At 32.1% G+C, this 13,612-nt stretch overlaps 2 protein-coding genes across 4 annotated transcripts; one reads left to right on the top strand and one right to left on the bottom strand.

Moving 5' to 3' along the window:
* The first annotated feature begins 16 nt into the window (after positions 1 to 16).
* Positions 17 to 3,123, top strand: LOC105318389 (integrin beta-1-binding protein 1). Its single transcript, XM_011415473.4, has 5 exons — positions 17 to 224; positions 925 to 1,092; positions 1,398 to 1,493; positions 1,751 to 1,900; positions 2,094 to 3,123. The coding sequence occupies exons 1-5, from the start codon at positions 195 to 197 to the stop codon at positions 2,157 to 2,159; spliced, it is 510 nt and encodes a 169-aa protein (XP_011413775.1). The 5' UTR covers positions 17 to 194; the 3' UTR covers positions 2,160 to 3,123.
* Positions 3,124 to 3,683: 560 nt separating this feature from the next.
* On the bottom strand, positions 3,684 to 13,346 carry LOC105318388 (cerebral cavernous malformations protein 2 homolog). 3 transcript variants are annotated; one of them, XM_011415471.4, is made up of 12 exons: positions 13,208 to 13,346; positions 12,589 to 12,681; positions 11,425 to 11,508; positions 10,927 to 11,028; positions 10,593 to 10,680; positions 10,077 to 10,278; positions 9,358 to 9,378; positions 7,269 to 7,395; positions 6,513 to 6,666; positions 5,811 to 5,931; positions 5,082 to 5,166; positions 3,684 to 4,111 (listed from the first exon to the last, which is right to left on the bottom strand). In XM_011415471.4, the coding sequence occupies exons 1-12, from the start codon at positions 13,259 to 13,261 to the stop codon at positions 4,085 to 4,087; spliced, it is 1,158 nt and encodes a 385-aa protein (XP_011413773.2). In that variant the 5' UTR covers positions 13,262 to 13,346; the 3' UTR covers positions 3,684 to 4,084. The 3 variants fall into 3 exon arrangements, with proteins under 3 accessions (XP_011413773.2, XP_011413772.3, XP_011413774.3); XM_011415470.4 differs by lacking the exon at positions 5,082 to 5,166; XM_011415472.4 differs by lacking the exons at positions 5,082 to 5,166; positions 9,358 to 9,378.
* Between the last annotated feature and the right edge of the window lie 266 nt (positions 13,347 to 13,612).

Here is a 13,612-nt window from a genome sequence, read left to right as displayed (position 1 = left end):
TACTTTGTGTTTTCTTGTTTATACTTTTATGTTTTTGAATAAGGAAAAATACCCTTTATTTTTGCAAACTATTACATTCACTAAAAAGGCGTGTAAATAGTTGAAAGATTTTTTTTTATGAAATAGTAGTCCGGAATTCATCAGTTTAGTGTGGCAGGTTTTACTAACATGCTAAAGAGAAAGTTTGCGTTGATATGTTTCCAAGAAAGAATTTAAAATTAAATGTAAGTATAAATTATTTTTAATTGATTATTGGTTTCTAGTATGGTCAAAAGCCTGATATAGCAAGTCACTGATGATCACCACCTGTGATGCCTATTTGACATGAAGACATACTATAAAAGCTGTCAACAGTATCTTTGTTAATTATTAATCACCTGTTTAATTATTAAAATGCCCTATCTCGTAACAGTGTTAACTTAAATAATTCTTGATAAGCACACGGGAATTTTTTTTATCTACCCGCAAACTTCCCAGTTAAACACGGTTGAACTTGACATCTGGAATACAATTCAGGCATTGATCTAAGTCTGAAGTTTTGTCAACAATAGGGCTAAGTTATGTAAATTTACTCACTATGTTTTTTTTTATTTTTCCTTGTTAATGATAAAACTTCAAATCTAATAAATTGATCATGTTGATATGTCAATGTAAGCTAGAAATTCAGACCACTCCCTTATAATAGCTTTTATCCTTGGAAATCATGAAGATTTCTCTAATCAATCAATCTACACTTCGCAAAAATCTTGTATCGGAAACAAAGCTGACTTTGCTGTAAAAGTATATTCATTATGTTTGCTGTAACCATGGTTTACTGTACTTTATTTAATTCTAATCATTTGAACACTCATTTCTCTTTCCTTTGAAAGGAGGCAATTTAGGTGACATTTTAATACATGTATTTATTATCTATTTCGATTTTAGACTGGGATTAATGAAAACACAATGAAACTTAAAGAAAAGGAGAATATTTTAATGCATAAGAAGACATTTGATGTTTTCTATTTGGGTAACATTGAAAAGATAGCAATGGGTAATTCACAGAAGAGAGATACAGAGGCCCAGCTGATAGATCGAATAGAGGAAGCTCAGGTATATATTCAAATCTGACTAAATCATATATCAAATTTAGTTTGTCACTTAGTAATAGGGTAATATTTGTAAAGATACATTGCATGGTTACAACTTACAAAAGGCATGCATGATTTTAACTTTTGTAGTCTATGTTCAACATTAATTTTTAATACAATACATTTTTAGTATTTTTTGTTTGTTATACCAATGTACCGTTTTTGCAATTCTCAAAAAGTTAATTTTAACCAATATTTTAAACAAATTACAGTGTATTACTGTATTACAAAGTAAGCATATTTGAATAATTGTATTTTGTGACTTAGATTGCTGGAGACATTCCCATTACTGTTGGGGAGAAAGACCAAGTCTTCTTCACTGTTTCGCGGCATGGAATACAAGTCCAAAATAAAAGAACCAAGGTAAATCAGAATGTAAAATTTAACACTGCAACAGAGTTCAATTTCAAAATGGAAAATTACATACAGTGAAGCTGAATTTGAAATTTAGCAACAGTAAAACACTCTGGTCAATGGTTTCATATTTGTATACTAAGCATCAGATCCTAATCCTCACACAACTGAACTGGGATCTGCACACACAAACTTGTCACTATCATTATTATCCCTGGAACCCGACTCTGAACTCTGAAATACACAGAAGTCATTTTGTTTTGTAGGAGATACTGCAGCGACACCCTCTCCACACCATAGCTGAGGTAGTGCAGTACGAGGATGGGTTTGGGGGACCAAACATTGCTCTGAAAATAGGTCAACTGCAGGTCAACAAGGAGGTGTTTCAGTGCTATGTCTTCCAGTGCAATACAGAGGTTTGTTAAATATAACCTAACATCATTGTAACTCCTAGACTATATACTGTATATCCAACTGCCAGGGCATGTGCGTTTATGGAATAAAAATCTTTTTAAAATTTGTTATTATACTTTAAAAAGGCAGTAGTTGTACAAGAAATTCATACAAAAAATAAAATAATTCTTTCTTTTTTTTATATAAAAAAAATAGGAACTTGCAAATGATGTTTGCCAATTAGTGCGAAGACTATTCGATGCTATAACTGATAAATCTTGAATTGAACACAATGGTGACAGTTCAAGCCACAATACTCAATGAATTATGACATCGGCTCTCGTGCCAAAGATTCCCATGTCCATAATACTGAGGATGAAGTGGCGTCAAACTCAAGCACAGCACCTGGAGTTATAACTGCCAGCCAGGGAGGATGCCCTATGTCAAAATGGGCAAGCAAGGAATGATTTGGACCAATTCTGAGGAAAGGCACAGTTGACATGTACCTGAACTTCCATAAAACATGTTCTTCGATATTAATACAGATCTTTGTAAAGTGAAAGTTAAGTTTACCCATATGTAGCAAAGACACTATTATTTAACTCTTTTAAATTAAAATTAAACAGAATTTTCTCTACTTTTCTTATTAGAACTTGATAATTTGGGGGGGGGGGGGGGGTTGGTTTCAATTAGATTTAAATACACTGTTCACTCAGTTTTAATGTCCATGTTTTTTATATAAATAAATGTTAACATAGAAACACATTTTTTGTTTTGTTTTTCTTTGAATTTATTTTATAAATACATGTACATAAAAGTGCACATTGTAATAAATCATTTGAAGCAGTTGTATTTTATTGGTGGCAATTTATAGTATTCACTGGAGAATGGGTCATTTGGAAGCAAAGTATACATTTGAATAGAAAATGCTTGTATCAATGTTTCAGATTGCTGTAAAATTATTAACGTTCACGTTGGCTCCATTTCCATAGATTTCTTGGATAACCTTCACCCATGAATTTAACATTGACAGAAAATAATGGAACTTTTCTTTATAAATTATTCATAAAAGTTTATCCACAAAATTATGTCCCAACGAAGTTTTAATAAACTGGCAATTTACAAAAATTGGCCTCCGTTGATGATCCTACAATTAACATGCAGACACCAGTATTTGAACAAGATGGTCAATATTAAGTAAGAATCTCTATACACCAATATTACTCAGTACAAAAATGCCAGAAGATGTAGAGACAAGTAATCACATATTTTACAAACATTGCATATAAATCACAGATATTTTTTTGATGAATGTATGTACAAAACTTGCTAAGAATAACTTGCATGCTAACGCTAATATATTTGCAAAATAATCTACAAACTGTACTAGACAGAATAAATAACAACCTTGCATGTTCATGTATATATTGTCATCACGTATAAAAATGTAACAAAACAAACACAACAAAAAATCACACTAAGGCACTTTTAAAAAGGCAAATATTCAATCCATTTATCAGCTTCTTGCATAAATCTTGTGTTAATCCAGGGAATATGTTCCCCAAAGGGCAACCAACCTACCAGGAAGCAGTGACTGGAATGGAATGAGCAAACCTGGCCTACTAGCTAGATGCATCAATGTAAATTCTCTGCAAGAAGCAGCTGTTTCGCTTTGATTCTGGGGTATACAGAAACGATCCAGCATTTCCATCTGGTGCATACTACATGTAATTTTGTTCATAAAATGATAAAAGCGATGACGACGTAATGTAAAATTCATGTTTCTACAATCTTTAATAATTAAACGGTTTATGTTCCTTTCAGTTTGTCTGATGCCTGCATCAGATGGCTCTTAAGGTACAATGACTTGGTTCTGGGAAAATTCCTCTTTTACTTCGGTTTTTTATTGTTTGGTTTAGATGTGCTGTAGACACTAGGGATTTGGTATCATTTACACATTACCATTGAGACAAGAATGATTTTATCAGATAATGCAAGCCATCATCACTTTAGGTCAATCCAAGCTTGATAGATATACTTGTGACTGGCAACACAGTAATATTTGCTTTCCAAGAGACAAAGAGAGAAGATTTATAAAACATCATGAAGGATAGTTGAGGTACGTGTTTACATCGCCAATATTGCTGTCGATTTGTGCCAGTTGTGTAGATATCCCCTCCAGTACACTATCGATATCGCTCTGGTCGTTAGTGTTCATGTCGCTCACGGAACGTCTGCAAGAAAAAATAACAATAATCAAGGTATGAATGACTAACACATTGAAATTCACTACAGTAAATGATTCCCAGAATAAGAATACTGAATATCATTTAAGAATTAAAATCCTGAAAAACATCACTGTCACTAAGTCTACTGCTAAATTTTTTAATTGATATCTTTCCTACATATAAATTGATAATTTACCAGTACATTTTCTTTTCTGTTTAGTTCATTGTATTTCAAAATGACTAGGGTGCAAGTGTGTATATTTTGACAGAGTCAGACAGACCACAGATTATTATTTTACTCCATTGCTAGATCTTAAGAATTTATCTTCCTACTTCATGTTACCAATCACCAGTGCTGCCTCTCAGCATAATCAAAGCAAATTTCTATGGAGCAGTATTAAAAGTGCATTTTACACCACTTTTTCATATTTCTTACATTTTCACAGCAGGGCATTCTATAAAGCTTACAAGAGTTAAGGCATAAGAACAAATGACTGTAACACGATGATTAGTAAACCTTCAATATGCAACCACAAATTGGACCAACGTCTTCATTGTCAGAATCCAAAAAAGATCACACATCCTGTGGATTCCAACAATGCAACCATTATATATATCCAGATTTATAATCAGCCCGAAACCTAGCATATAAATGTATAATAGGGTCACTTGGTTGAGCCTAAAAGCATTGACCAACTGCCCTCTGCATTTTGGATTGCAACGTACACATTCAGAAAGCTTATCTGAATTATCAACCAAAATTTAGTTTCCATAGAGTTTTGTTTCAGACCCACTGCCTAAAATCAAATCAAATTCATCAAATTTTTCCTCAGATTTTCAGAGGATGCATGTGTAGACTGACTCTGAAAAGTGTACATTGTATCAAACATTGCGCATCAAACAGTGACAAAAAGTGCATCTGCAGGGGAGCTAACTGTGTAAGCACATCTCTGGTGTAAGGCGGTACAGGGTTTACCATTACAGAGGAGGCAGAGGCCAAAAACTCCAATTCACTATCCAGGTCATCATCAATAATTGTGGAGCAGTCACTGAGGGAGGGACTGTAAACAAATCTCCAGGAATCAATCCAATATAAGTCACACCACTTGTTTGGAGATACATGTATATCGATTTCGGAGTTTTAATTCATCCCAAATTGCAACAATGCTTAACTGATATTTAATAGATATATTTTTGTTTTTTTATTACCATTATTTCCAAACTGCAAAATATATGTACATGTAGTGTACTGACAATGAAGTAGCATATAATTTTACTGCTAGCTATGTGGAAGAAGACGAAAAGTCAGTAATTAGATACTGTGTAATTATTTAATCTTGGGGGCCAATTTTCGTTGATTGTCTATTTTTCGATAGGTTCGATGGGATGAAACATTGTGGATTTGCTTCTGTGTACAATAATAAAGACTATGTTTCTTAATTCGGTCAATGAGAGATTTAACTCGTGGGTAAGATGTACCTATGAAATCCACAAAAATTGAGCCACCAAGATTATCAATGATTCCAAAGTATTCAGAAGTCAAGTGTTTCTGACCTGCTCCATTTCTCTCAAACACTGGAGTAGTGACAAATACCGCAGTACATAAAACAGGGGCTGTACACTAGTATACATTAAGTCTATAATAATACTGAGGCCTCATGTACCTTTACACCTGTAACAATATTCCCCCACTGCCTGAACTTACGTGTAATTACGAGGAAAACTGTGACGACTCGATAGAGTTCCATTGTCTATCGCAATGCCTTGCTTCTTCAGGAAATCCAAGAAATTTGCATAATGTTTCTCATAGATAAAGGGACACAAACCTGTAACAGGGAAGACATACAGAGTAAATTATATCATGATTTATCATTTATTAAATTTATTTGCCTCAGGTTGAAGAAGAAAAATTCAATTATTTCAATGCTGTCAAGAACATGCCTTTCTGCAGATAAAAATTTGAAAACATAAGGAAATGCTGATCTATTGTTTGTTTATTTTTAAGAATAATAGCTTATTTCATAAACTTAAAACATACCGGTAAACCCCACCAACCATGAAAATAAAACTATGACTTTTAATGAAGAATCAAAGTATTGAAGTACTGAGAGCCAGGCTTTTGTGATATGTCATAATGCGTATTGTGTAATAAGACTGGCAATCTATCTCTCTCTTTTTGATGCTCTTTAGTTGTTTTTTTTTTACTTATGAAGTTGTGCTATAGTAACATTGACAAGATGCCTGCCTACAGCCAACACTTTGCTCTCAGCAAAGCCCGCCTAAAAATTTCATTTGACTTTACAACATTAAGAAAAAGGTTTTTAACTAGCTTATCAAAGAAGTACAACAAATTTTTCCATGGAATTTTTTTAATTTGTTTGAAAGAGCTTCTTAAATAGTGAGTTACCAGCTAGAAGATTCTTCCTCTCGTTTCCATACAACTGGAACACCTCTTGGAACACTGCCAGAAGATCTTTGTGGCTCCTGGGGGATGGGTCGTTGATCTGCTTTAGCAGTGTGGAGAATTTGGCCAGCTCATCCACTGTAAACTTGCTCCGCAGCTAAAGTAAACAGAAATATTCAAGGGATAGTGAGGAGACCCAATCCTTTCGCAATGCACATTTACATGCATATGTACCAATACTTTACATTTATATAAAGGTAATTTCATTCTTCTAAATATGTAGTCTCTCAATATTGCTATTGGTATTTGTTTCTTAATCCATTAATTTAATGTACAATATGTTAATTTATCTTAATATGTGTCTTAATACATCAGCAATTCATGAATATGTAGTTTATTATACATTATGATTTATTGTTTCTTCTATATATGACTTATTCAATAGATTTTCATTACACTGCCATATCATGACAACACAATGATTTTCATGCAATGATATTACATCCGGTAGTACATATCTTTATCATTTCAAAAAAATTCAATCTCTTAGAAATACATAAAAACTGGGTTTGAACTTGCAATAGATTGTTGTCTTATTTGTTGTATTTTCTATTCCCTTGCCATGCCTAGGGATGGAATACACACAACTCGGATAAAAATCATACCTTTATAGTACACATGTACCTGTACCATCCCAAGATAAGACTCTACAGAAATTGATGGTACAAGTAAATATAAGCATGCATTGATTAAGATTACCTGCTCCAGGTAAGACCTCAAGAGTTCAGCTTGAATGCTTTGGTTGCTGGCGTCACTGGTTGCTAGGCTACGGGATCTTTTGTCTCGGTTGTGTCGATCTGATAGGTTTGGTTGTGACTGAGAAAAGCTGTCAAAGAGACGCATTAAAGAAGTCTTTAACTGATACATGTAGTATGCTTGTAACCATCTTAAAAATTGGAAATAGGTAATAGGAAATCATTTACTGCATGCCTGACATGCAAGTGAACCTCTCCAAAAATTAAGAAAAGAACAAATTCAGTTGTTTGAAGAAAAGAAAAGCAAAAAACTCCTTGAAGTTAATGAATTTATACATGCAGTCAAAGAACAAGGTACAGTTTCTTTTAATATTTGCCCTAAAATTCCAAAGTTGTTTAAATCTCATGAAAATACACATATACTATATTGAACATATGTGTATATGAAATGCCAAATTATACACATTTATCTTGTTTCAAAAAATAAAATTGACCTCAACATTTTGGCACATTTCTATGACTTAGTCAAAAATGGTGAAAAATAGCACATTTTCTCATAGTTTTTTAAAGAGGAAAATGTGTCCGCAGCCGTTGCCCACAACAAAATTAATATATTTTATGTGTTTTAACATGATAAAGTTATAATGTGAGTTTCATCGTGGGCGATGGCTGCGGACATAGTTTTCTATTCAAAAAACTTCCAAGGAATTGGTGTCTTCTGCTGAGTTTTATGAAAATTACGGGAAAATGCACTGTTTTTGAAGTCACAATTACCCTACTAGTGAAAGTCTAAGCAGGTAACTATTTATAGATTCTTAGTTTATGGGTATTTTTGTGTAAATAAATGTTGCATTTCCATTTTTGGTGGTAGTTTTAAAAATCACTCTAAAACAGGGCAAAATATGACTAAAACTGTACCTAGTCCTTTGGTTATAAAATGTAAAGAAATTTTAGGAACCAAAAAAGGTTTACTTTTAAGTGTAAATTATACGTTTACAGTCATATTCTAAATCATCTAAATCTATTCCACTATACAACAGGGAAATACGTCCGTGCAATGATTATGTTGCATATGGAAACCTAGTCATTTTGGCAATTTAAATAGATATATACAATGAATACATGGTATTACTGAGGGAAATCCACTAAAAGAATAATTAAAACAGTTTGCTCTAATTTTTCAGAATTTTTTTCAAATTAAGATTTTAAAATTAAGACCAGTATATTATACATAACATCAGTTTTGTTTTCCGCAAACTTTATCTTAATTATGCCAGTGTTAATTAATTGAATATATATGTATAAGTGCTAGTATGTATGGAGAGTCAGCTGAGAAATAACAAATAAGAACCGGTACGCTATTCTTGTTCATGTTACACTTCATAATAATGTTTGTTGTTTTTTTTCCAAAACATCTGTTAAAATCCATAAAAATCCATACCCTGTTTTAATCTATTTTGAAATTAAATGTGTTTACCTGTTAGCATTTACCTTTGTTATATTTCTAAATTGTGATAATAAAAAACCACCAAACACCAAGAAAAGACAAGCTCTGTGACATTTTCAAACATACATCACACCAATGACCAGTTTAACAGTTTCATCTCAACAGAGAAAAATAACTTTCATGTTGCAAGCATTAGATGTTATCAAAATGCTAAAAATAAATTCATCAATTTTTTTCCAAAATTTAAAGATAACTTAAGGCAGGCATGAAGATTTTGATAGAAATTCATAGATATAATTGAAATGAATACCGGTATTTCAATGCAATGAAATGCCAGTAGAATAAATTGTTTCTATCTCTCATCTAACAAACAGGAGAAAATGAGATACCAGTACTTGTGAAAGAATTGAACTATATAAAAATTTGGAGAATATAAAAATATCTGTAATATGAAGTCCGTTCATAACAGGTATAAATACATTGTTCTGAATGATTCCAACCACTGGTTGTCCATGATATAATATTGAAAGGGGGATATACCGGTAAATGGTAATTATTATGGGAAGTTACAACTGTTTCTATGTGGAATAAGATAGAATAAGATTGAGGAATTAAAGTGATAGTCGTAACCAACACAAAATCTTACCCATGATTGTCCAGTCCTTCCCTGTAAAGCATGCAAGTTATCTACATATCATACAAAATGTTACAGAAGAAAAGGTTTGTAACAAACAGCCAAATCTTAAGCATTCAAACAGTCTATTGGTTTATTATGTGGATATCAAAGTGTGCATATTCTAACTGAAATCAATACTTTGAACTGTTAAAAGGTTAAAAAATCTTCAAGAAGAAATAAAGGAAAAGCTTGAGCACTCATACAATTCAATTAAGGCACATCACTTTTTCATAATATAAAAATAAATTTTTGTTTTTGTAAGTTGAATAATTTTGTTAAACTTTTATTTGACATTCCACCCCCCTCCCCCTTTGTTGCCTTTTTTACAACTTTCACTCCAGAAGTAGATGTGATTTTCATTCCAGAAGACAACATGTGTGAACCGAATACATGTTCCACACAAATTGTTTCATAAACAATCAGCTAATACAATAATACTGATGCAAGCAAAATAAATCTCAAAACACAAAAAATAATCAATGTCACAAGAAAACATTCAGAATAAGCTTCATTTTTTTATTTTATAAAGAATGATTTAAATAACTTTAAATAAGACACATTAAATGACTAAAGCAAGGAGACAAATTGAACAGAAAATTAGCAACAAATATTTTTCCCTCTGATTTAACTAACTGATCAAAAAACATTGAATTAATAAAGTAGGAATAAAAATTTGATAAAAAGCTTACAAGGATATTTTCCGGCTGTTTTCATTGATTGTGGGTGATCCTGTAGATGAAGTTTCCACTCTTCCGATCGTGTCCTCCAGAAGCTGAACAACTGCATCTGTATAGACGAGCTGGAAGCACTGAGCCACATCTGAGCAGATCCGCTCTGCTCGAGCTGGGCTATCGCAATACAGCACAAGCAGTGAGCACTGCTCAGGATTACCTGCAAGAAAAATCTCAATGGAAACAGATTGCTTATGAAATGGACCTTTATATGCACTAAATAACTAGAAAACTTTTTTCTTACTAGACAAAAAAAAAATTAAAGACATATTTCGTTTCTCAAGTAAAAAATTGAAAATGTGCAGACAGGTTTTTTGAAAGCAAGTGAGGAATGGGGAATACTGAAGCTCAATTTTTCAACAACAAAAAACCAGAAATTTATAACTTGAGATACATGTATTATACTTCCCTTTCAATACCTGAGAAACTTAACAAATACTTATTAAATATTATGGTCTAAACAATTGGCTTTACCATATTTGACTGCCAGAATGTGTATCCCATCGTCATTCACATAACAAACTGCTGCTATTTCATGAATAGGAACTCGAATGATCAGATTCTGAAATGAATGATATACATGTATAAGAAAAACCTTATTCATAAGATACAAACAAAAGAGACTCATTATAAAAAGGCTGAATTTTCTATTGTACTGATATATTAAATTCTGTTTTTCATTTTATTGACTACTTATTAATTAAAATGATTTGCAAAATAAGCCAAAGATTTCTTTTTTTCAGTAAAGACTTGCTGATAAAATACTTTGACAGCTAGCATTTGATCTTAAACTGTGGTATACACATACCTCTGTGGAATGGTCTACCTGCATCAGTTTGATGTTATAGCGACTCAAACTAAGAATAGAATTACTGTCTGTGCCTATCTTTGCAGGAATCATCTTCTTCATCTACAAAAATTCTCTAGCGTGGCAGTCACAATAGCAGATTTAAACATTTTGCATTAAGGTTTGAAAATAATTTGTATTGATTGAAATGCACAACTAAATTTATATAGCTGAAATTCAATTTTACATGTAATGTGGGGTAAATTATACGGCTACTTGCTATGCCCATAGAGGGAAATTAAATCATAGTCATAAAGCGATGGATTTCCTAACTTCCTATTTTACAATAGTACAAACCAGTTTCAGACATTTTATACTAGTGAAAATGGATAACATAATCATATACTCCTGACATCCTTTATGGAATCTTATATATTCATTCTTTATCGGTATATATATTAAACATCAAAACAGATTCAGAAAGCTCATCAGTTTTTCAGGGAGAACACAAGATCTTACCTTCCCTTGATCTATCATTCTCAAGACCTCTGTCCTGTTTGTTATATCTACATGGACTTGAATTTCCTTAATTATGCCAGCAAACTATCAAATAAACACAATAAAAGATAAAGATTTTTAACTTTATGTTTTAGTGACCAAGAGAAATAATAATATAACATTCTCTAGAAAAATGTTGATATTTTCAAAAATGGATGTTGTTCAAATACCTGGTATCTCATTTAAACATATAGTACATGTAATGTTGTACAATTTTTTTAAAAGTGGCAAGAATTTGTTTCTTTCTTTAAACATGTATTAAGAACCTCTTTATTTTTGTCAATGTTTATCAGTATCTTTTTTAATTAGATTAAATAATTATCCAAGGAACCATTGTCAAGCATTAAAGGGACCTAGACACAATTTCAGATGAAAATTCTATTTTTGATTTTTATGTATGAAATAGTTTATTTGTGTATTTTGAATGATTTACCAAAATTTGAATGTTAGAAGTCATGTTACAAGCGAGATACAGAGGAAAGAAATTGTTGTTATGTAAACAAAGCTCGAGTCTTATATTTAATGTAAAGTAAAGAAATTACCATTTCTATGATAAAATAACTTGTGGAAACAAGATAAACTCATTCAATGTGTTCATAAATAATTTTATCAACAACAAAAAGCAACAATAGATTGAAACTTATACTGCAGTAATACAACACATATGTAAACAATGACAGGACCTGGGGTTTGTTTACAAAACAAAGAATTCCCACCTCTGTAACTCGCTTGTAACTCGATATTTGACTTTCAAATTTTGACAAAGCATTCAAAACATCCAAACTGACCATTTTAGACATTAAAAATGAAAAAATAAACTTCGAGAATTTTGAACTAAATCGTGTCCAAGTCTCTTTAATTAGCATATAACAAAACATTTCATAATCATCAGCATCTTAGTTCCAAAGTGTACTTAGAGATGTACTAAAGATAACAATTAAATACATAGTTTTATAAAATGAATCTGTAATATAATGATCACATTTGGTGGGATGATTTTCTGTATTTTGTGTAAATAAAAATCTACCAGTTTGTGAGAATCTGTAAGATTTACCAGTACAAAGAAATTGAACAAGTACATCTTATCAAAACCTTGTTATGATATCTGCTACAATATTCTCTGACCTGGACTTGATATTCACTGTGGTCAGCGTCTTTATGGTACTCAGAATGGAGGCTATATCCCGTCGAATTTCTGGACTCGTTGTAAAGAGATTGCTTAAAAAAAATTAAATCTTAAAATCACTTTAATGTATAAATGCATGCACAGATTAGTCTAGTCTAGTTTCATAAATATAAAAGCGGGTGCATGTCGGAGGAATCTTGGGTTATGCTTTTATGTGTGTGTACATGTATTTAAGATGTTAGTGAAAAGTAACAGGAACAAGAACCTGGGGCAGGTTTAAATGTGAAATGATGGATGGTTAGGATAATTAATAGTACCATGCCCCAACTGAAAAATATTTTTCACTTATTTTTAGTTTAACGAGAAACGGACAGTGTTATACTACTGTAACTGATATGCCATTCTGTCAAAATATGTGGGCAATTGTTAAACAGACTTTGTATTTAGCAAATGAGATATATACGCGAATTTCTGTTTTACATCTACAAGAATGTGTGGCATTGATTATTTGGCCAATCTTTTATTTCATATGGTAAATTTTGATTACACTTTGACATCTTTAGCAGCTGTCAAATTGATGTCATTCATGAGATATCGACCCACAAGTTGCTCAATTACCTGTCCTCTTCGTCCGCCCATGGGATCCATGTTAAACCATTCACCATTTTCCATTGAAGACAACAGTACACTAATTAATAAAAAAAAAATAGAACACCTGAGAAATCAACTTCCTGTTTTTGTTCAATGTTGACAAGACGCTTGAAAATAAGAAAAGAAACCCAACAAAACAAGTCATTTATTTCCGCCCTAATATGCAACATATGACGAGGAACATCTTAATTGATCTGTGCTCTAATTTTAAGTTGCAGGCACATAACATCGGAGGACGGGGGAAGCCCGTTTTTTATCGCAAAAATCAAATATTTATCTTAAAGGACTATATATGATAAGGGCCTAAAATGGCCCCCAAAAATGAACATCATCATTTTACTATCATTCTTTGTTTTCTTAGTACAGATATAT

The sequence above is a fragment of the Magallana gigas genome, chromosome 7 (genome assembly GCF_963853765.1).
Source record: "Magallana gigas chromosome 7, xbMagGiga1.1, whole genome shotgun sequence".
NCBI classification, from domain to species: Eukaryota; Metazoa; Mollusca; class Bivalvia; order Ostreida; family Ostreidae; genus Magallana; species Magallana gigas.
The sequence above is the reverse complement of the archived record's forward strand: the minus strand, read 5'-3'. Positions and strand labels throughout refer to the sequence as shown.